This window comes from Mya arenaria, chromosome 14 (assembly GCF_026914265.1).
Source record: "Mya arenaria isolate MELC-2E11 chromosome 14, ASM2691426v1".
Taxonomy (NCBI): Eukaryota; Metazoa; Mollusca; class Bivalvia; order Myida; family Myidae; genus Mya; species Mya arenaria.
In genome coordinates, this window is record NC_069135.1 from 32,390,282 (window position 1) to 32,416,171 (window position 25,890).

The following is a 25,890-nucleotide window of genomic DNA, read 5'->3' on the forward strand; positions in this document are numbered from 1 at the left end:
TAGTGTGTTATTATATAAAATTAATAAATACATTGTTGTTATACTTAAATTTACATACTTAATTCAACCTCAACTTGTGAGTGTCTTATGAGGGTGTGACATTACTCTTGTTCAGAAGACTAAACCTCATGCATTCATGATGGTTAAGGAGACTGAGGACCATAAGGATAATGGTTTAGAAGACTGAAGACCATAATGATGAGGTTTTTAAGATTATATACCATAAGGATGAGGTTTTAGAAGACTGAAGACCATAATGATGAGGTTTTAGAAGACTGAAGACCATAATGATGAGGTTTTTAAGACTGAATACCATAAGGATGAGGTTTAAGAAGACAAAGACCATAATGAGGTTTTAGCAGACAAAAGACCACAATGATGAGGTTTTAGAAGACTTAAGACCATAATGATGAGGTTTTAAAGTTTGTATACCACAAGGATGAGGTTTTGAGCAAACTTTAGGCCAAAAGGATGAGGTTTAAGAAGACTGAAGACCACAAGGATGGGGTTTAAGAAGATTGAAGATCACAAGGATGAGGTTTAAGCAGACAAAAGACCACAAGGATGGGGTTTAAGAAGATTGAAGACCACAAGGATGAGGTTTAAGAAGATAGAAGATCACAAGGATGAGGTTTAAGCAGACAAAAGACCACAAGGATGAGGTTTAAGCAGACAAAAGACCACAAGGATGAGGTTTTAGAATACTGAAAACCATAAGGGTGTGGGTTAAGAAGACTGAAGACCACAAGGACAAGGTTTGTAAGACTGGAGATAATAAGGATGAGTCTGAATACCACAAGGATGAGTTTTTAGCTTACTGAATACCACAATTATGAGTTTTAGCAGAATGAAGACCACAAGGATGTGGTTTTAGCACACTGAAGAGGTTACGGTTTCAGAAGACAGAAGGCCACAAGGATAAGAGTTAAGAACATGGAAGACCATAAGGAACAGGTTTATGAAGACTAAAGGGCACAATGATAATGGTTTAGAACACTGAATACCAAAAGGATGAGAGATTAGATGACTGAAAATGCCAATAATGAAGATGGCTATGACAACACCATAACTGTTTTCTTCTCTTCATGTTGCTGATTTAAATCTACCATAACAATAATGGATAGACAATGGGGCTGTTTATTGCAAAACTGATTTCAATACACTTAATCAGAGGTTTCTGTGCTGACATCTCATCTAAGCTTTTTACATGCAAAACAAATGAAAACTCAAGAGGAATAAATAGTTCACAGCCATTTTATGCCAACATTAATTTTGCTTCCTAGAAACAGGGACTTTAACAAAAGCCATTCCCTTGATTCCCTTAGAGAAACAGATCATAAATGCTGCCGAAGAACCCTTTGTAGACCTGTGTATTTACTTTATCACACATGAAGCATAGCTAAAATATTGCATACTCCTCTGCAATAGCCATTAAACACATGTGTTCAGACAGCTGTTGTGGAACTCTCCAAAGGGAGATTTGAATGCTCTTCAAATGGAGGTACAAACAGTATCTAAGTGGAGGAGATATTTTGTTGATTGAATAACTTTCTTTACAGCTTTTGGAACCAAAGTACAATCCTAAGAGCTGCTGTAGTACATAATGATTCATTGTAACAATAGTTTGTTGAAAGAGTCAACAGTTTAATGAATTCAATCCCACATTTCAGTCTTTGACGTAAGGTTTCAAAAGCCTGAAATCATGATACAAATGGACACATGTAGATAAAGAAAAACAAGTTGAATTAAATTGTGTTTCTGCCGCATTTGTCAATATTCAATTACATGACCTACTACAGATGCATTTCTCTTTTTTAAACCTGTGTGAGTTAATTGAAATAGAAATTGGTGTTGTATAACCTGCCAAAAAATATTAGTAATAGAATACTCTTTACTGACATAAGAACAAAGAGTGACTATTTATGGTGTTTAAACACAGAAACAAGCTGATTCAATTCAATTTCTAAGTCATGTAAAGCAGTGTTCTCCATAAGAACCGGCTGCCGGCCAAAATTGACGGTTCAAATGGCAATAGGGCCAGTTCAAATTTGGAAAACTAAATGAATTTTCAGTAGAATAAGTAGAAGCTGGTCGGTTACTTTACTATTTGAGATGGTTAGACCGAAACTTATTGAGAACCCTGGTAAAGCACCATTCAGACCACAGAATCATCATAAAAAATATTCAAAACAAGAGTGGTCACAGGAACATCTTATAGTACAACATATGTGTGATTCGACATTCGAAATGTGGCCTTGACCTTTGAGATAAGAGCAGAACTTGTATGGGTTCTCTACAGTTGTACTGTTAATTTGATGGAAAGTTGAGGGAGTTTAAAGGAAATGCCATCAATAATAAAATGATTGTTGGGACAAGAATGTAGTGGATGGACACACAGACAGACACATGGATAAAAATGCTCCCTATCAGAACATGACAGATCCTGTGTATCAACAATATTGTATTCAAACATTAAGAATTTATAAAACGGTTCATAAAATTGTATGTAGACAAACAACCTGCCCAGCAGACCGATTCAAATAAAACCAAACTGTTTTATGACAGCAAAAATCGCTGAGTATTTCATTCCAAATCATAACCTCATAATTCCGATGCATCCCTCAGTCAAAATATCTACATGCATGGCCATTAAAGCAGGAACTTTTGTAACGTAAAAGTATATAGAACGCCTCAGAGTAAAAGCAATACAGCATTTTTTATCTTCATATTCCACCCCGCTTATAAAAAAAATGATCATTTCTCCTGTAACGCCATCAATCTGGCTGTTTTTGAGTGATGGGAAAGTATGTTTTTCAAGCTGAGATTTCCACATTAATACATCTACAAACACACATTTTTTGTTGTTGGCTGCCTCTTGAAAATCTCAGGGGGTTATTAATTAATTTCCCTCTCACTTGATGCAATAAAATATCATGGTATCATTATTCATACGAGAACTTTTCTCTCTACAGTATGGATGTTTGCCATTTTGAACCTATATTACCAAGAGATCTCATAATGTTCACTAATGTGCAAGCAAATTTATTGAATCAGCTTAATTCTTTCCAGAAATAATTTCATCCTTGAATTCAATGACAGTACATTATAAATATCTGGAATTATTTCTCATGGCAAAACAATGGTTAAGCTCAATAAACCAAGAATTTTAAATAGAATTTTTTTCAAAAGATATATGGAATAGAAATTCACCGATGACCTTCATGACTAACACATACATATATCTATATCTCTATATATAAAGCTGGTGACATTTTCCAGTGACATTTCCAACATGCAAATGTATCACCTATCTCTCCCACGGCTTCAGACTTCCCCCAATCCAGATTTCTCCCATGAATACAGAACCCATCAAAAATGCATCATACAAGTCTAGCTGAAGTATCAATATACAGTCACAGGCCCCTAGATCAATTGTTTACAAGCCTGTGAAACTGACACATCTATTGGAAGCGACTGTGACAAATTACTGGATGACAAGAACAGACCCTTTGATCAGGTTGATGAAGCTGAGTCATTCAATACATCAGTGGGTCATTGATAGCAGATTTGTGGATCAACAAGCGCAAATTCTTAAATGATTACTTGGCGTCTTGAAATAAATTCAACTGTTAAAATTATATCAATAATGCTTCAGGCTATTTATTATCAAGATCACATTCAGATCAGACTTTTTTTCTGTTTTATTACAAGAGGCATCAATTCTGGAAACATTCTTGCATCATTAGTATTAGAAGTATAAGAAGAACTCATAACAACATGAAGATTTTACTGCCTATATAGCCTAGCCATGGTGCATGCACTTTTATGGTAAGAGCTCAGAGATTTAATCTCAGGCCTAGTCTTATCTGGCGCATATGCATAGTGTACATTGAATGGGTTATGATAGATCGAAAGATCTGAATAGTTCACATACAGATATACATGTTTTTGTATCATGTTTGGGAGTGTTTCCTTTATTTTCATCTGTAATAAATTAACATGTAGGCGGAGCTTACCTGTTCGGTAACTATAGCATGCGATAAATAACAATGCTTTTCACTCCAAGCAGATAATACCCACCATTGCTTTACATCGCCCCGATGATTCTAAGTGGATGGGGCCCGTTCTTCCGTTGCCAAGGTAACATTCATGTACGACTTGGTTCATCATCTTGTCAACATCCTTAAGGTCAAACACACATATTGCAGACGACATTGATGATGATTTGGTAAAAGACACGTACACTTTTTCAGCTGATGGATCGTAGTGTGCCGTTTGAGCAGTAGAAAATTGGTTTGTAGAATTCAGAACACAGTCTAACTGGATTTCTACGTGAGAAAGAAATTTGTTGTCATCCTTACAAATCCGTGATATTTTGGTGATTGTGTCTTTGGTTACAACATTGGATTGCTGTGATATAAAATAAACATATGAACTAACTGCGAATGAGTAGAGGTATTTCACAAAGTAAGATTTTGGTAACCTTTTATGACTGAGGGCAAACAAAGGCGTTGAACTGAAATTATGGGATGACATTATACTAAGTATTGGCACTGTTTGAGTAATTGATTCATCTTCATTTGAATAGTCATTGGCAAGAAAAAGTTTCGATGAATCAGGACTAAGCGTAACGATACTTTCACTTTTAGCGTTCTTTGGCACATCTGGATTTTTTGTAGAATACAATATACTCAAGTCTTTCATTGCACGACTCTCACAACCTCCTCCAAATGAACACAATATCACTGACTTAAAATGTTCATTTATCACAAGACTTGTTGACGAGGAGACATTTCCTATCCCGGAATGCACCGTCGTGACAAGATTCAATTTTTTGTCCAGTTTTGCAATGCTTTCTGAACTTGAGACCACAATATCCCCACTTTCCTTGTCGATACCCGCAGCATGGAGCTTAGCAAAGCCCTTCAAGTCTCTGTATGTGCCTGTGACCTCAAACCCATGTGACCTTGTGCTAGTTGCTATGATAACCAAGGTCATCACAGCTATACACCAATCAGGACTGGCCATCTTCACGCCTGAAATGAGAGAGATTAAGAGTTAAAAAAAATAATTAAAATCTGGTCTCATTGTTTATACCATAAAAATTAACATGGTGAATGAAAGCATGGCAAACAGATTCAAGCAAATCCTTCTCCATGTTTTCTTTTTCTATAACAAAGCATAACTCTATAGTGTACAGACTCAAGTCTCTGCCAATGAGAAGTGGATTATGCAGTGGTTTGCACATGTGCACTGGCGGCTGGTAAAGAGACATTTACATCAACACTAAGGTAATATTATTTTTTTAATGTTAGCAAAGATTTATACAGAAATAATGCTTCTTTTTAGCATGAAATACCAATAACTATTACATACTGCACATATGTTTATTGTTAACAAGCAAATTCATGGCAATCAGTAAGGAATTTTTTATTTCACTACATTCTAAAACACCTCAGTTATGAGACATAGATCTAGGTCCAATGCTCATTTAAGTTTTATTACCTGACGAAAAATCATCCCATTTATTAAAATAATGAGGTAATGAACAATTTAACATGCAACAAAGTTACATTATGTCACAATAAACTACTGCATAACAACCTTTTCAAACTTCAATTACAGTGTGCCCAGGTAGTTAAAAGTTAGTTAAATGTTTTACACTCCACCCCAATACAGAACGATGACATGACCACCAAGATATTTCTAAATGCAACAGCAATATAAGCAATAAAACTTCATTATCTTAAAACATGAACCCCTTGGGGGGTTGAAACTGGTGTTTAAATTCAGCCCTTATTACAAATGAAACCCCGAGGGGATGTCATATCTACTAGAATCAGTGCAAATGCCAACAGTAATCTATGAGAAAGTAATAAAAATTTCGCTCAAGTTAGAAAGCCTTGTCTCCCAGTTTCAACTTTCTTAAAAATTAAGATAGGCATCGAAACTATGAAAAAGAGTTTGAAATTGTCGGACCACATTGAGTGTGGCTAGGGTTATTAGGGTTATAAAGCCAAAAAAAGTCCTTTGTTTTCACTATTACATCCCAAAAAAAAAGGGTTGGTAGGTAGGTATAGGCATCTCTTTTTTCTTAAGAGAACTGGCCTTCTTTACCAAACCAACCTATATCAGGGATGAAAACAAAGGAAATTTAACACTCACTATTGTAGATTTTTTTAAAATATAAAATGGTCAAATTTTAACATGTTCACTCAAAAAATGCAGCAATCTTTATTTTTTTACATTTACGTCATATATGTGGCTCACTCCAGGTCAAGGAATCAAAACAATATTAAAAGTTACTTGTTTTTCAATACCTTAGTACTTGTAAAGACTTGTTACAACTTAATTGGAATCACTCAGTTGCATAAGAATGTGTTATGAGGAAATTACAAGCTGGTCACCCATTTACCATTTAATTGCCTGCTTATTTATGCCCAGTGACCAATCAAACACATGACCCCAGCCTGGGAGTCATACCCAGGACACCTTTCAACTGACAATTATCAATGGATTGTGACTCCTGCATTTTTGCTCTCAATTTAAAGGGCCATCTCATCAACAATTGCTTGACCAAATATCATACGATCAGGAAATTCTGTGAAATACTAAGCGAATATCAGAAATTGAACTAGGAATTCAACTGTAAATTAAAATAATCCCTGTCTTAAATTTTCGGTTGATCTATATTTCTTTAAAAATATGCATCAGATTTTGCGTTTACAATGTGTCAGTAATGAGGTTGTATTCTAAGTCAGTTAGATGACCTGAAGTAAAATTTTAATGATTAAGAAGGACTCAAATGCTACACTCACATTCCGAAAAGTCCTAATCATTAAAATCTTACTTCATTTTTTTTAAAATCTAACTATAACTTAGAATTAAAGATGCGAAAAATCAAATTTACCTTGCGTTCGTTGATAACGATGGCCCACAAAAAGGCTTAAACCTACAGCCATAAATAGTATCAGCTAATGGAATACAACATGGACATTAATCAGTTTTCTGACAAATTGCCTGAGTCAACATCCTATAATAAAGGCAATAAAAAATTATTCATTGACACTAAATCATTCCAAAATATCAAATCAATACCAGTCTTCCGAGAAAATTTACATCATATTCTGGTAGGTTTCCAATTTGAAGGAAAAAGAGACTCTAGCATGCGAAACATATTAACCTCATCTTTTAAAATGGTGATTGTTTTTAGTCTCAAGGGTTTACATTTGTTTTATGATACACAACTTTTACATGTGGAACAGCTTTTTTTATTCATATTAGTGTCTGTATTCTACACACAGGCATTCATAAGTGCCCCAATCCAGATGATTTTGTGATAAATGGGGGCAAGATGCAGCTCAGGCTGCTTTTAAATGTTTAAGGAACTTCCATATACCATTTACAGGAATAATAATTATTGCTGATTATTCAGAACATTTTAAAAGTTAACAATATTATTAACAATGTTGCTGTTAACTTGTAAAGGTGAAATATTTCATGACGTGCGGATATATTTAATTAAACAAGCATAATGGCCGAATCATTAAGATCAATATTTGTGAATAGTTCCACAGAATGTGGGAGTCCATGAAACTTTAAGAGCATTAAATATTTGAAGGTTAACAATGGTCGAGTTAACAACATTATTCATTTTAACATTGTTCTGAATGCCAATGATGCAGTACTTATGCACAATGTCATGTTCATTGGTGTCTACCTACTGAAATAAGTTAGTCATGCAAGCGGAACAACTCACTGCACATTTAAACCAGAGTGATGGGACTTGCTACTCGTCATTTCATTATGCATTTTTCATTATATTAATATTGACTGCCTTGAGGGTGACTGTGAATGCATATAGTCAACCTGAGGTAAATACTGTCGACCAAGGCGAATACTTATAATCAGTAAATCCCGTATTCGTAGCATATTGCCAATTTCATGTGTTTTATAGAAGTGAGGTATAATAATTAGTGTCTTTTAAGGTTGGAATGCAATTTTTATTACTCATAATTTTCACATACAAATCCAACAAGGCAGCGTATTTGTAGTGTATTGTCAATTTCATGAAGTCAGAGGGTAACAGTGTGGAAGAAGGTGATAGTGCAGGGTGATAGTCGAAAATATTGCCCTGGCCTTTTTACAAAATTATGTTCTATAGAAGTGAGGTTATAATAATGCACATCAATGACCGCTGATGGCGACAACACTCAAAGGTTATAACAATACCTCCGACATCATGAGAGCCCTCCAAAAGGTCTACTGAATAGTTTCTGGTTACTATATCATAAATTATTAATATCTTATGCCTTTGAAAGATGGGCTTCAGCTTTTAGTCGATTTTTGTCGTAAATTGAAATTATCTTCCTGTCATAGTCTCATTTGGTACATTTTGCTACACATTTGAGTGAATTGAACTTAGGCAAGCATTAAAAATTGAACTCAAAGTTTAAAGGAAATAAAAAAGTCAGATGTATTGCCATTTATTTTGTGACCTTTATACAGTTTAAAGATTTATAATCAAAGTTACGACTAAAATTGATTGAAAAAGGCTCTTGAACTTTATCAAAATGAAGATACCAATTGAAAACATCAGAAAGAAGTTATCACAGGGAGCTTAATTGACCTCTAGGAGCCAATTTCTTGAAATATTGTGTAACAAGTTTAGGTATCATATTTTGCTTAGCCAAATGGCTTGTTTAAACTTGATTTCATAAACCCAAACATAGTTTAGTTTAAAGAAAAATAATTTTACGATTGTGAAACAAGCTATTGAAACTTATATTAATCACTATCGTTGGCACAATGTTGCGCGAGAGTGTGCATGGTCTTGTGTTGTGGGGAGAACCGGAGTACTCGGAGAAAACCCACTTGTCCGGCTTGGTGATCACTAACCAAACTCACATGCGCCCAGGTCAGGAATCGAACCCGGGTCGCCTTGATGAGAAGCTAGTGCGCTAACCTCTGCGCTTACCGGACAACTGTAGTTTATTATGATGATCTCAAAAATGATTTCCTTTAAAAAGTCTAAAACTTTTTAAAAGACATATCAGATCAGAAAGAGTCAACTTATCAACAGGTCCGACTTAAGATTGTTTTGAAAATTGGTGCAAGTTAATCATTTTGAATAAGACAAAAATGTTGAGAAATGCATAAGAACGAATATGAGTTTCAGATATTCTTTGCAAATATTAAAATGATTATATTTACCTTTCTTTTCAGTATTAAAGTATATTTCCTGCAAACAAAAAACTCTTTCATGTGTAGCCCACGATTACAAGTACTTCAGTATTAAAGATAGAACATTTAAATGAATCAAACATCATGTAAAGTCTTAATATTCTCTGATCTTTGATATAACAAACTTTGCAAATGACATTATCAGTACAACTCAAACTTCAAAAAGCATAAAACGCAGGTGAAATTTGCATACAAGGGTCACAGGTGCAGGCTTAAATTTTTTGTCAACATTTTAGTTCATGTTTGCAATATACATCATTCTACATCCATTTATTAGCTCTCTCCATTAAATTTTAAAGTATTTTTCACAAAGCACATCAAGATAAAATTTTAAAAACATGGTTTTCTTTGTAATTCATTGCTTAGGCCACAACAAATTGATCATTTGTTCTACGGATTTTGCCCAAAAAAAGTGGGAGCGAGCGAGCGAAAAAAAAATTAAAATACTTTTTTTAAATTTAAGGCAATTCAGAGGCGAGCGCAAGGCGAAAAATAAAATAAAAATTAAAAAGTTTATTTCTTACTAAATTTATCATGCAATATGTCAAGAAATGCTTTTTAATTGCAAACATAGGTTCTTAGTTTAAATATAAATGAAACGGTTTTGATTGTCAGGGGCGTACTTGAAGCATTTTCAAATGTACGCCCGTACACTTGAGAGCGGTGAAAAACGTAAAGGTATTTCTATATTCTGGTCCCAATGGGGTTGGAGCGGGACCGATATCTCTGACGTGGGACTTTTTTTGCTGGCCATTTCGCGGGAACCTTAATTCATTTGTACGCCTAGGCGTACTGGAGTATGCCTTGGTAAGCCCCTGATTGTATCACATGAAAATCTGTCTCAATATATAACAAATGGCAATAAGATCCAGTGCTTAACTATTACTTAAAACACTGCCGATTAAATTGCGGGACAACACAATTGAAGCAGTATTAAACAAATCTGCAAATGTGGCACCGGTCATTATATTAGAGCAGGTGGTGGAATAAAGATGTTTCCCTTTCAAGACCTTGCCTTTACCACGAACCAATGGTTTATAGGTGCGTGCCTTGAAAAAAAAATCATGACACCCTCCATAGCTTCAATGCCCGTAAGAAACAGGCCACTTTAATAACAGACCACTTTACTACAAATCGATCAAAGAAAACAAATGGATAAGAACAAAGAATTGAGAAAATTAAAACAGTCATTTTACTTATAAAAGGTTTTATTTTCTGATTTTACTGATGTTATTTTTATACTGTACATGTACATGTATGTGTAATGCACTAGTCAATTGTAACCACGACCCCCATGATCCGGGGAATAGCGGGGACTTTGACTTTCGGTCCAGCCAACCCCAGGTAAAACCAATGGCACTGCGGTGAAAACACGGCCCATTTCACCGGCTATCTCCGGTATACCCCCGGTCCTGGGGGGGGGGGGGGGGGGGGCATGGTTACAATTGAATGGTGCATAAATACAGACTGTTTCTGAAACATTTACAAGTCCTTTTATTTTTATCAATTAAGAGTATAAAACTGAGAAATGCATTTTAGAATTTAAAAAATAACTCAAGAAAACATGTTCATTTGTTGTAAGTCGAGTGTCCGTGTATTTTAATACAAGTTTTGCACTCAAAATCTGATTTAGTTATTATTTAACACTAAATTTTGAGTACAAAACAATGAATTACTTAAAACACACATAAATAATTATTGCCTTCGACGCTGTGAAACTGTTGTTGTTTACTGAAGACTGATTTTCAATTAAAAATGTGTATTTTACATTAACGAAAACTGAAAGTATCCTACAAATTAATACCGGAAATAGATAACAACGGTGCGTCCTGCAAAATATTCCCGACAAAAAAGACTGTCAACAAATATCGGCTGTTTTGCGGTTACCCGGACCTGATTTTGTCCTGACACGAGGAAAGTTTGCTCGCGGAGAATGTAAAGCATGGAAATACCTTCAAAAAAGGCGAAGTCGACGTTGCAGGTTCAAATTTTAAGTAAAAAAACTTCAGAAAATAGAGGAAATTCAGAAGTAAAAAAAATAAATAATATGTGCGGCCAAATAGTAAGTGCGGGCGCAAAAAAAATAGTTTTTTTTATTTTTTTTTCGTTTTTCGAATATTTAGGTGCGGCAAATCCGACGAACAAATGATCAATTTGTTGTGGCCTTAATTTGTCAAAAAACATTAATTTCAATCAATAGTAATTCGTTGACAGAATAACCTTAAATATTGTAAAATATTTATACATTTTTGAGTTTCCAAAGAGTAAACCGAGACTACTACAAAATATGTAGACCTATTGGGTATGATCGGATTAAGCTTGTATTTTAGACATAAAACAATTAGGCCTAAAAAAACCATTCAGTTGGTTTAGGTTACCGGACCATTACCTTCAAAATAGCCGCCAACCCAAGCGTTTTTATAGTCAGCTGGTAACAAAATAAATAAAAATAAATAAATAAATTATTTATCATATTTTTATGTGTGTGTTATAATATGTTGTTAACAAGAGGCACATCAGTGCCTGTGCTCCACTGGCCAAAAGGTTCAAGCAAAGACCACCTAACGAACATTTTCGTCAAGTTTCATAGAAATACAATCATCAATTTTTGAGGAGAAGTTATTTAAAAAAATTTTTACTTTAATAGCTCTGGTGCCCATGTTGTGCAGCAGACCAGAACTGTTTGGGCTATTTTGGTTAAGGACTACCCAAGTAACATTTCTGTCAAGTTTCATTGCAATACGATCATCGGTTTCTGAGGAGAAGTCGTTTAAAGGTTTTTCTATTTTTACCTCTGGGGGCCATCTTGTGCAGTGGACCGAAACCATTGAAGCAAATTTGATAAAGGACCATCCAAGGAACATTTCTGTTAAGTTTCATCAAAATCTGATCATCGGTTTCTGAGAAGATGTTCTTTAAAGGTTTTTCTATTTTTTTGCCCTGGCAGCCATGTTGTGCAGCGGACCGGAACCATTTGAGCAATTTTGGTTAAGGACCACCCAAGGAACAATTCTGTCAAGTTTCATCAAAATCTGCCTATCCGTTTCAGAGGAGATGTCGTTTAAAGATTTTGCTATTTTTAGCTGTGGCGGCCATATTGTGCAATGGACCAGAACCATTTGAGCAATTTTAATAAAGGACCACCCAAGGAACATTACTGTCAAGTTTCATCAAAATCTGCCGAACCGTTTCAGAGGAGATGTCGTTTAAAGATTTTGCTATTTTTAGCTCTGGCGGCCATATTGTGCAATGGACCGGAACCATTTGAGCAATTTTGGTAAAGGACCACCAAAGGAACATTCCTGTGAAGTTTTGTCAAAATCCGCTTATCAGTTTCAGAGGAGATGTCGTTTAAAGTAAAAGTTTACGCACGCACGCACGCACGCACGCACTCACGACGGACAATCTGTGACGACATAAGCTCCATGGCCTTCGGCCAGTGGAGCTAAAAACCTTTAAAGCTTTATACTGAAGATTACTTTAACACCATTCTCCAATGATGACATTAGCATTCTTATCTAAAGCTTCAGCCAACCTACCCAACCTGTTTTTGAAAAGGATGTAACCCTAACCAAACTAATTTTTTTTGGCCTTATGAAAAAAATAATTGTTTTATGCAAGAAAAATGTTATTCTGCAGTAAAAACTGTTCCATGTTGTGACATGTCAGTATAAAATAACAATCAAAACACTGGTAATGTGTGGTTTCAATTTCTGATTAATGGAGCCAAATTACATAGTAACACCTGAAAATACCAAGATAACATTTCTGATATACCCTGCACTTAATTTCTTAAAGGCACTGTCAACTTGGCTACATTTTTTTATGAACAAAAGAACAAAACAGCAACTGGAAGGTAACTTCCTTATTCAAAGAAAATTTTGTAAATCCTGGCCGTAAGTAACTCAATGCTTAATAGCGGTACTAATGCTTATCAGCAAAATAGGGAGTATAATTTTCTATCACATTCTTCCTTCTATCACAATAATAATAAACAGACAGTGGAGCTCTTGTTGAACTTTCATGTTTATCATTTTTAAATAGCATTTTGTTCACATTTCCCATGCAAAAAATTGACCCTATTTAGTGGTCAATATTTTCTTTTGTCAAATGAGAAGGCTGTGTATTGAAAAAGTTTTCCAATACATTTATTAAAGAAAATCAGCGAGCCAGTCGTCATGTAAAGTGAAAGATATTAACAGTGGCTGGCCCATTCAGAAGGTAGTTTACACAATGAAATGTGGACCACTAAAAAAGTTGAAGGCTCTTAGAACATATACTTGAACCAAAAAAATGGTTATGCAACGTATCAAACCATTAAATTGTGTAAGAACATACTTTTTAAACAACAATCAACCATTACAAGAGTCCCATTTAGAAGGTAGTTTACACAATGAAATGTGGACCACTAAAAAGGTGACATGCAAGGCATCAAACCATTTAATTGTGTAAGTATATACATACTTTTTAAACAACAATCAACCATTACAAGAGTGAGTCCCTTTAATTTCCAGACATCGGGCCTTTTATTCAGAATTTTGTTAACAGTTAACAATGTTGTAAATGTCATCGCTGTAACATCTTTCAAATCTGTATTGCTCTGGAGGTTTCACTGATATACTGATGATCCTGCAGTATTAATAAGATTTGAGACAACTGTTTCAGCTGTCCTTGTATTATTATAACATAAGAGCACAGCATACAAAGTTTCACTTTTATAAGTTAACAACAAAGTCCCTTATAATCACGCTGTTAACTTTAACAATTATATTTCACTTTTAAAAGTTAACAACAAAGTCCCTTATAATCACGCTGTTAACTTTAACAATTATATTTCACTTTTAAAAGTTAACAACAAAGTCCCTAATCACGCTGTTAACTTAAACAAAGTTCCGAGCAATCGGGCCAACGTGCAACAAATTTTACAAACTCTATACTTTAATTGACTTTATTCTTTCCATACGCATCACATGAACTTTTTATATCTATCAGCAGCATTAAACTTAAGATATCATCATATTTCTGCAATCATTGGCATGGGAGCAAATCATTTAATTTGTTTCAGATTGTAAATTCTTAGCTGCAGACATGATAAAAAGATAGGAGTATTATATAGTTAACAATAAAACGCAAGCACAATCTGAAACACAATGTGGATCCACTGAAGTTCAAACACATACATTTTTTTTTACTCTACTTTTTATGCTCCGAAAAAAGAGACATTCTTTTCCACACTGACATTAGAAGTCATCTTTATCAGGTCATAAATATGCATATAGGTGTCCATTATGTAAATGTATGCAAATTTCATTAAAAAATTATAATATTGCCATAAATAACAAAAACATACACATTTTTTGCATAATTAAATAATAAAGTTTATAAAGAAAGAAGCAATAGAGAATAATTAATACCAAAAAAACTTTTAAAAAAATGTGATGTTAACAATATCATACTCACACATATAAGCATGTAAAAAGACTCCTCAAAAAATCAGATATTCCACAAAATTATTATTTCCATCACCATCCAGCGAACCTCTCCAGCATGATGGGAGAAAAGCATGTGCCCACAAAAATCAATGTGTTCCTCACATGTACTGATGTTTGAGTTAGTCACTATACATCATACTGCTACAGGGACACTCAAAAACATTTTACAGGGCTCAATTCTCATTATTAATGTATGGTCTATAGTTATTGTATATCAATACAGAGTGAATGTTTTTTTTTTTGTTGTACAAAAAAGCTTTACAGAAGAAATGTGTTTTTTTTCTGTTTGTACAAAAGATAGAAATGAGAGTTGTAAATATTAGCATACTCAATTGGTAACCGAATCCAACTGTGAATGAAGTTAAATATTCTATTCGAAAGTAGCATACATCTAAAAGTTTTAAAATGACATAAACTCTTCATTGTTTGTTGAATGTATATAATCGGGAATAATTTAAATAAGGTCAATTTCTACTTAGATATACTTATCGAGAATAATTACTTTGATATATTTGTTTTGATTATTTATGGTTGCTTTTGATTTTGGAAAATATTGAACATTTACACATGACATGATGCATGGATGCCATGCCATTGCTTAATTGTTCCTTTACATTAGATGATAAAGGGCAATAACTAAAAAAATCATGTAACCAGAGTACCTACCCCGTACAAAAAAAATAGAAAAGAAAACTGCCATTTATAACATTAAATAAGCACAATTTTATTACACCTATTAAAGTTCACAAGAATCTAGATATATATTTTTTTAATTTTTTTTCTCTTCCATTGACTACAAAACCTTTGAGAAATACTTTTGAAACACCCTGTACACTATAATTTTATCGCCATTAAAGCCATAAAACAGTTTTGTATGACATAACCTGCTAGGCAGCTGCCTTTAACATGGCCCATTTGCTTCTCTTTGGGGCTTTCAAAAATGCAGCCTTCTCTTTACTTGTTGCAGTGTATTTTATTTGCATTAATGATAGATATATTTTTAATGGGATTTCAGAGTTTTCATTCAATTTACAACACGCTAAAAACAGGGGGAATACCACTGCACAGATGATAGTTTACATTATTAAAAGGTTTAAAAATATTTAAATGTCCATGTGCTGAAATATGAGATACAAATATCTGTAAATTTTTTCAGCATTGATGCTTAAAATACAACCTTATTGGAAGGAGTTTTAATTAAAGGTCTTATTAAGATCACAATGCTAAATATGTTATTTACCTTCTAATAATGTGGCTTAATTCTGCAAATAAAATTATATAATGACTAGGTATCACTATTTTTCTGAATTTATTACCATCATAAAACATGTTTTATTATTACAATTTACTCTAGTTTTGAGCATAATCATTTTAATTTTATGACAAAACACGGCTTATTTCGCATCTCAATAAACCAAGACTCAAATACCATATCAAACTAAAAATTACACTTGAAGCCTGCTTCATATACTCATTTGAAAAACTTAATTAATAGCCTGTAACAAATTTATAATGAAACTATTTGCACAGCCCAATTTATTTCATCGCCTGGTATCTGCCCATTTGAACATGCTTTGTGCATAAGCTGACGATTTATTGAATAAGACGGAATTACTAATCAAAATCACTCCATAAAGGTACATTGAGAAGAAATATCAATAATGCATCTTTGTGCATCGCGCATTGGAAAATACTAAAATCAGATTTCAATCAAACATCAAAGAGACGCCACATGCAGAATGTGTATGCTGATTTTTTTCAAGCATAATATTTCTATTTACGTTGCAGTTAATGGAACAACAGGAAATATAACATCAATACAACCATGCATCACATGCAAACAGGCGTTGTATGCCGACAGAATGCATGTGGTCTGTATACATAGCTCATGTAACTGCTTTTAAGGCCACTACTTTTATATAAATTGGTTTACAAAACCGGCGGGTCTAATTTTCCGAAAAGTACAAAAAAAATAAAAAATGAATTTCACTATTTTTTCAAAATTATTTTCCCGACCGTATTGATTTTGGTGCGAAACGAAAAAAAAACGCACAGATAAGAGTACGAATGCAGTAGATCTCGACTGGTTTGTTGTTCCGTGGCCGTATTTGCCAATTTATAGTGATAACATGTGAGCCAGTCAACTGTTATGGCAGCGCCGATGGCAATGGCGGAATTGACGATAGCAGTCATTCTTTGTATGAAATAATTAATTAAAATATGCAGGAGTTGTTAAAATAACAATAGCAATAAACAGCCGACACAAACAATAACTGTCACGTGATTGTTGTTATTCCCCGCCAATTTAGGTCATGAAAATATTGTTGTTTATAGATAAAAAATAAAATTGTCAGCGGCTGCCATCGAATTAGTAGACACAAATATCTGTAAATTATGTGTGAGAAAAACATTTTATGGTTAAATATCAAATAACAGTGCACTAAGTGTGAGTGGTGAAATCGAAAGTAAAATTTCGAAGTAGACACCGGTGACCTAGTTTCACAAGTTCGGTCGATGGTGTTTATGGATTTGAAATCACAAAATGGTTTGGAAATACTTGTTATTGAGTCAATGTAAAGCTTGTGTTTATTCTAGATTACACGTTTATTCATGTTTGGGTTAAAAGTAGAGTAAAAACAATGAAAGAGTTGAACACATGTCTCAATGACATTTTAATACTAATGCCAGGAGTTGTGTGCAAAACATTTAGATAAAACAACACGGAAAACTATTTTGAATAAGTCCATTTCAATTTGTAATGAACTTGATATTTCACTATAAATGAGATTTGTTGTTGTAACCAAGGAATACTCTTTAAAATGAAAAATAAACAAGCATGAAGTATAGATGCCCTGTGAACTCGTGTATACACAAAATGGCGGTGTTGGGAGAAGATGAAAATATCTGATACATAATTATGGATTTCTCTGTTACTATCATTGGTACATAATGTTAAGTCACATGCTAGATTTATTATTTTGTTATGTGATTTTTATGTACTGATGTGGTAATTTGCTGCAAGATTTGAATTTGAAATGGATTTGGTGAACATCCCATGGTAAATATCCCCGTCCGAAAATATCCGAACTTAGCATGGATCGGGTTACACACAACTAGGACCCACCATGGTAAAGGTTATTAAAACTCAAATCTAGGTCTAGTTTGGTTTTTAGTTTTTCAGGAATTGCTTTCACAATGTTAAAGCTCAAATGTCTTCATAAAATGTTACTTCCTTATTTACTAAATTGATAATTATTTCACTTTATTGGCATTTTCCAATATTGAAATAACTGAAACAATGTTTAGAAAATATTATGTATTGTTTTAATACAGTGCATTTTTTTTTGTATTTTAATGCGTAAAATTGCCTTCTCTTTTTTCAATTTAATATTGTTCAGTTTAGTGTTCTGCATTCACTTTTGCTTTAGCATACCCTTGAAGCTTAACAAATGTCTTGCTGAGTGATATTCAATGTATCTTTGATAAAAAGTGTAGTTTATACATGTAAACATGTTTTATAGTCAATTTCATTGATGTTTTATATGCACAGTATGTAAGATTTAAACTGTGTGTTTAATTAGAACTTTGAAACTTTGAGTGTATTAAAACATGCATTAATAGCAGTTTAAAAATTTAAAATGTCATGTAAATGATATAAATTTTCAATGTTTTTATGTTGTTCTCTGATTTTTACCCTTTAAGAGTATGTTTTGTGATTTTTTTTCATTTTTTTTTGTTTTGTTTTTTTCGACCGCCCGGTGGACATTTTTCCCCAAAAATCTTGTAAACCAAAAAATAAAAAAGGAGTGGCCTAATGCAAAGTCTGGCCATTTTTTCAGCATAGACCACCAAGCTGTTGCATTAACACATTCATATCTGAAGGTTACATTATTCCTGTCTGTTTCCGCCACAAAATAGGTTTGAATTCTTTTAAATTGACTACAGTTTTAAATAAAAGCAAGTGTTTGTCTATTTTCTATTTCTGCTTGATCAAGGGGCGTAACTCATACAAAACGTGTAACATAATTTATCAGTACAGTTGCTAGTCTGAATGGTATGTCATTTAAAGCTCATCAAGGGACATAACACCAAAGAAGGGTGTGTCACTGTTAGCTCATCAAGGGACATAACACCAAAGAAGGGTGTGTCACTGTTAGCTCATCAAGGGACATAACACCAAAGAAGGGTGTGTCACTGTTAGCTCATCAAGGGACATAACATTACATGTTAATTATCGAGGCATATATGGTGAAAAAGAAAAAAAAGAAAAAAAGTCTGCTATGCTTTTCAGATGACAGACGACAGTTGTCTATGCATCAAAGTTGTAAAATAACTGTAATATCTCTATATTTTTTCAATCTCTTAAAGACAACAACACACCAATTAAAAATGATAAAAGCAAATTTCTAAGAAAAAAGTAATATCCCATTTTCATTGCACTGTTTTTTGCCATACAAAAACTGTTTGCAGCTCTATTTCTTTCACACGCACCCGCTTCCCTTACTTTCGGATAAAATGTAAACCAAGCAGTACGCAATGTGCTATTGCACAAATCATTGGTTTTTGCTATTATTTTTCTTAATCTAAAGCGCTAACAGAGGATATTGAGATCTTTTTTTATTTGAAATCAAGTTAACCCATTGGGTTATCAGCTTTGGAATTTACTTTTTCTGACCAAATATTTAGTTGTCCTAGACAGTTGGACTACCGTAAATGTCAAACCCTGAGGCATCTTATAACAGGCATAATTTAGAGCCTGATGTATCTAGTGGTTATATCAGTTAAGCTCATCAAGGTACATAACTCCTAAAATAACTTCCACAATAATTTACCTTGAGAGATATGGCTCATATTGCTAATGAGTAATGTCCCTTTAACTAGATTGACAGGGAAAAAATTATGAGCATTTAGATATGAGCAAGAATTCACTGTCCAGCACATCCCTGTTACATTCCAAACATACCGAATTTACTCCTATCATTTGTTTAATAAATGTTATTTATATGCATGGTTAAAAAGATCATTTATGTGGGAGACAGTCTCGAGTTTTTCATTTATTTCCTTGAATTTGATTAATATTTAAAACGAAGAACAAGTCCGATTTATGTGGACAATTGCCAGGCACTTTTTCATGTAGGCCTTTTTCACCCAGCAAAAAAACCCGCATGTATTCAAAAAACATCAAACAGGAGCAAGAAACTAATCTGAGATGGTCCATTCTACAATACAAAAGTGTCTAGAAATAATTATTTGGTCGTTTTTAATAAAAAAATAAATGAATTTCAAGCAGAAATTAATGACGTAACATTTCGTGTCAATTTTGGTTACGTCTTTCCCCGACGAAGTTACCAAGCAGTTGTGCCTAAAAGGTTTATTTTATTGAAATAATATCAAAACATAGGTCTTGTAATAAACAGGAAACGTATTTGTTGTGTTTTTTTCAACAAAGGTGTATCCTTATTTTTATTCCGAAATTGGCAGGCGCGTTTTCCTAAAATGTTAGGTAACTGAACTTTCACTGTAAAGGCTTAGATTTAGCAGGTGCGCGCAAATGGGGGATTCCCAGTGTTGTTATTCTATTTACATATGACATCATGGTCAGAAATCGAGGCGCTTTGAGACTTCGGCTATTTTTGGAAACAAATGGAGTCCTGTCATACGTGTTCACATTTTGTCGGACTTCAATTAAGTTTACATACAGGAATACAGTGGAAATCATATGAAAGTAAAAACATAGGCTATTACAAGTTTATTGAATATAAAATTTTACAAAACATGGAAGAGCTTAACTGTAAACATGATTGAAATAGTATTTTAATGTCCATCGGTGTATGAACTACATTTGGGCTGTTCTAAGTGGGTGGAGTCCGAAGGACTTTACTGACACTCTGAGCCGATTACCCGGATGGACATTAAAAATAATTACATTTATATTTGGATATTCTTTATTTACCGTCAATGTTAAGTCTTTTCCGTCAACGTTACGTCTTTTATCAATCTCAGATTTTTTATAAACATTCCTGTTGTTTTCATTTCAAGTGATAATATTTTACATGTGTTTATTTAATCAATTGTGTTTAGCAACAAAAATAGCATAAACCATCTAAAAAACAAAGTATCATTTCTCGGCGTTCCATACGTAAATAAGACACAATATGGAAAATGGGCTGTCCAACTTTCTTCAACAATAACACGAACTCAAATATTTAATAGCATGTAGACGGGTGAGAAATGTCCTTAAATGCACTCTTTTCCGCTAGAAAACCAATTGTATCGGAATGGTGTCCATATTGTCCTTGTTACATCACAAACAAAGTGAAATTTCTAAACGGCTGTATTTACTTTCCATGTTTTTATATTGTCCTTTAATTATCCTGAAGCTTATGTGTCATATATCATTAATAGAACATAAGATATGCAAAAATGACATCTTGAAAAACTCATAAATGTTGGACTCCAAGCCATTAGTGATGTAACGAAAATGTGCTGGACAGAAAATTCTTGCTCATATACTTTACTCACGAACCGGCATTCTAGAATTATGAATCTCTAAAAATATTTTTTCAAAAGAAGCCCACTTTGAGCATTGGTAAGACAAAGCACTATAGTTATGGCTTTTTGAACAAAGTGGCGCCATAGTTTCCACAACATGCCTGTGAAAAACAACAATCATTCAAGAGTAATGCAAGCTGATGCTGTTTGCTTGTCCTTTATTTCTCAGTCAATCAAGGGGCATAACTTTGCAAATATGTTAACGAGAATTATTGAATTTTCTGCACATGTGCACATCGTCAGAAAGAATAGCTAAACCAAGTTTCATGTCCATATCTTCAATGCTTTTTACGTTACGGCCAATATTTACATTTGAGTACAATGCAAAAGGCTGTACAACAACACTAGCAATACTTACAAAAAAAAACTTCACCAAAAGAACAACAACAGAAAAGCTAAAACTTCAGTTTGTACATTTGAGAACCGATTTTCAATACATTGTTTATTGTCATAGTTCTTGGAGGAGAAAAGTTCCAGACATTTGGTAACTCTGCCATTTGTCATGAAATAAATTCAAATGAATAATAGATCTTTCTAATTCATTTTGCAGCATTTTCTGGCGTAACAATTCCGTATTCTTGATTTATAGGACCAAATTTGTTTTCTTTCTATTTTTCATGCATTTCTCAATGCTGTCTGGCAATGCAATTTGTCTGGAGAAGTTTTTGCACAATTTACCTACAAAAAGGTATAAAATGCAAAAATATGTGAATTTCCATGGCAACGGTAAGGGTGTAAAAGCACTTCTTTCCAATAAATTATCTGCAAGGGCTCCTAACAACAAAAGATCCTACTGAGAATGTGAAATTGCTTTGTTATAATTATTTAAAGATTAAAGGATTATTTAACGGTCTTCTATAAGAATAATTTTTATTTTAATCATCTCTCACAATACACACCATGTAATATAATGCCGCCGATAGACTGCATACCAATTTAATATTGTATAATAATGAATCCATATTTTTAACTTACTCTGCAATGTAAGAAGGTTATCTTTGAGTCCACATATTAGATCAAAAAAGACCTTTCACAGTCTTTGTACTAGGGAAAAACATAGTATAATAACTAGTGGTTAATTCAGTTTTCCTGAAATGTGCCGGTCCGCCGGATATGTTTGGCAAATTTGTACGGGTCCAGCAGGTCTTCCGAAAATGACGGTCTGGATGACGGACACATTTTGAGACGACTAAATAGCGAAAAGGTACCTAAAAGCGAAATGTCTCTAAAACCTTCTGCTGATTATTTGCCTTTGCGGTAGTAAGTTGATCCCATACTGATATTGACGTCACATAACATCGCCAAAAGTCAGCCATTTCCGATAAGCAATCATGATGTTGATTGCCAGGGATAAACAAGTAAATACGATTCATCAGTAACGGCATTTTATTACAACTGTTTTGATTGGTTCTTGGTTTGCAACAAGGTACAATCAAAATCATCGGCACTCAATATACTTCGTCTGCAGTCAAAATGGCAGCGATTGGTGGAATTACCGGACGACCGAAAAACCAGATAGCAACTTAATGGCGGCGGTGTTTAAAAAAAAAATTGCGAGACCAAGTGTATTTATTTTCACTAAACAACATGTCCATGTAGTGTTTATATGGTGTTGTTTTTTGTGAATTAAATCAGGAAAGCATTAAAAACAGTTGACATTCATTTTTTACTCTTTATGTTTACTATGTAATGACATATTTGTTCGGACAGGTAAATATTTTTTCGGAGAGGCAAAAACTTCCGAAGTGCCTAACAGAATTTTAACAATTGCAGGAAGACTGTTAATTTGGAAAATATTTTAATGAGTATGCTGATGTAAATAAGGATTTTCACACAGGTGAAATAGTGTATTATCAGTCCACATTCTGATCAGAACCCAGCTTCAAATGGTGCTAGGTAAAGGGCCATCACTCAGAAACTAAAACTGATTATGCAACCATGCTAAAATTGGTCAAGTTTGATGAGTAAATTTGACTGCTGTTGTAGTTTAAGAGAAGACAATTTCAAGACCTGCAAAAATAACCTCATTACTGTCCTCGGCAGATAACATGGTCTGCTCGCATCTGCAAAGCATGTATATAATGCATGAGACACAAAAACTAATTTTTGATTTATCTGATCGTTGAATATTCCAGATGTTTGCAGTCAAAATTAGCATCTCAATTTTACTTTTTATCATTCTGCTATGACAAAACAGGTCTTCTCAAATTATTCAAGATACAAAGCCAAGCATTATTGAGAATGTAATCTCAGACATATGCAAAGATGAAAGTTCTAGAATTTCCTCAGCAGTCTTGAACAGAACCCTTCCAACATAAACACATGCTTTTAATGCAGGACAAAAAATAAACAACACTTTGTATGTTTGATTTGTGAGAGTGCAATGTTTGTTTAATTTCTCACCTTTTTTTCACGGAATTACTTGCGACGTTTTTTCGCTTTTCTAGAAAAAAAGGGAAAAGATTTAAATTGTATAAAAAAAATCCCTCTATGGGGTACATGTGCAGAAAAAAACAAAATCGACTGAAGCCGATTTAAACCGATCACTCAAATAAAAGATTTGCCACTGATAGAACTTAGAACTTGGTATATATATACATGTAAGTGTGAATAGTAAAAATAAACAAGAGGTGTAACAAATACCCCCTAGAAGTGGGCGTTGTCAGTCAAATTTGCATATGACACATTTGAAATTAATTATTTGATTGAAATCCTGCAAGCTTTTTAAAGTTACATCTAAGACACAAATTGTGTATTTTGAACAATGCTGACTGTAAAGTGTGCCTGCCTCTTACTCAAGAGGTTATGGGCTTGATCCACAGGAGCGGTTTTTAAGTAATTTTTCATTCAGTTTCAACTTCAGTTTTATTTTGTGTTTAAAACATCTGCCGGCATAATCTACTTGATAAACATCTGCATTTTCTTGCATTAATTACTTTATATTTCAAAAGATAATAATCCCTCTAAGCATGGATGCAGATATTTCCAACATAACTACAACATAATTGCAACTTAAGTACTTGTGGGGATTCCTTTGAAGTTTGTAAATCTTTCAACAGGAGACTTGTTATGCCAGTGAAAATATTAGAAACATTGTTCTCAATGTTTCTCTAAATAGACTCAAAAACATGAAAGACATACACATAGACTCAAAGAAATGTTTCAAAACTTTGTTGGTCGAAATTAAAGCACACGCCCAAAAGCCCTGTACAGGTAAAATGCTTTCCAGGCTTGCTAAAATTCTGGGTTTTACATATCAGGGATTGGGCCATGAACATGTGTAAGAATTCGGGCTTGTTCATCCAAAAGTTTGATTTCGATGATTGAAATTTTCCCTGAAAACAATGTTGTAACTACTCTGAAACTTAGAATACAGTCAAGCAGTTTGACTTATCTGTTTTTGTTATCATTCTTTCAGGTTGTCCAGCAAGCAATGTGGGTCAGAGGCGGTTCCAAGATTGGATGATAGAGTGGGCGCAACTAAGGGGCGTAAACTTCCGACTTGCGCCCCTCCCTCAGAACCGAAATCTATTTGGTTGTCAGTGTTGGCAGGTGTTAAATCAACAATTTCTAGTCAGAAATGATGCATATTAGGCATAATTTATAGCTTATTTTCTCCTATATTGAAACAAAAATTAAACTTGGACAATTTACGGAGGGGTGGGAGGTAAGCCACTTGCTTCTCAGCAAACGCATCCTAAACACTGTTTCTTGATAGGTGAGTGGATTTAGGGCCTGAATCTTCAACTCTTGGTAAAAACCTAAAATCCTATTTTAAATACGCTGACATATAAATCCGAACTATCAACATCTACAAAACATGCATTCTGATTGAATCCCAACTCCAAAACTCCTATATCTGTCATATGCTACAGTAGGACAGTTTCAGGCAATTTAGGACCCAAATTGCAATTGTTTTGTGAATAGTTTTGCATTTCTAGTCTTCATTTATGTATCAGAGCAAATGAAACATGACTTAAGGATTTTCCAAGTGTACCATTAAGGCCTTCATTTTGTCACCAATCCTCAAAACACTGTTAGTGCAGTGGTTCAGGAGCACTTGCTTTTCACCAAGGCGACCTGGGTTCGAATCCCTGTCTGGGCACATGTGGAATTGGTGGGTGGACACTTAATTAAGCCAGGCAAGTGGGTTTTCACCGTGTAATCTGGTTTCACTAACAACGAAAGACCACACTCTCAGGCAACATCTAGCAGACGAGAGTGACAAAACATAGGTTCATTAAACTTTCTTCACAATCATTGTGAAATAAATTGCAACTAAACTAAACCACTGTGGTCCCAAGTTTGATTCCAAGCCTCAGGGCGTGTGTGAATTTGGTTGGTGTAGAGTCAATAAGCCAGACAAGTTCGTTTCTGAGTTACCTCCGTAACTCTTGGCCAAGGAGCCTCCAGATTTATATAATGGTGCAATAACTGGTTTAAAACCATTGCAAAAATATTCTTTCTGTATTTGTTAAAATACATTTCACTTGTATACATTAACATTATGCCAAGATTCTACTTGAAATGTATCATTTTTTAATCCTTGTTTTAAATTGTTTCCAGCTTTTTGCTGCAGCCTAAGGCTAACTTTCAAAATAAA

The 25,890-nt window shown here is 34.0% G+C and overlaps 1 protein-coding gene across 3 annotated transcripts in view; it reads right to left on the reverse strand.

Annotated features, from left to right (window-relative positions):
- The window catches only part of LOC128217438 (plexin-A2-like), a 62,133-nt gene that overhangs the window by 26,647 nt on the left and 9,596 nt on the right, over positions 1 to 25,890 (reverse strand). For 2 of the 3 annotated variants that reach the window (XM_052924592.1, XM_052924590.1), the window contains exons 1-2: positions 14,704 to 14,822; positions 4,081 to 5,036 (exon numbers count right to left, since the gene is read on the reverse strand). In XM_052924592.1, coding sequence (XP_052780552.1) covers positions 4,081 to 5,036; positions 14,704 to 14,707 — 960 coding nt within the window. In that variant the 5' untranslated portion in view covers positions 14,708 to 14,822. Of the gene's footprint in view, positions 1 to 4,080; positions 5,037 to 14,703; positions 14,823 to 25,890 lie in introns of those variants that run through there. The other variant, XM_052924591.1, reaches the window with a different exon arrangement.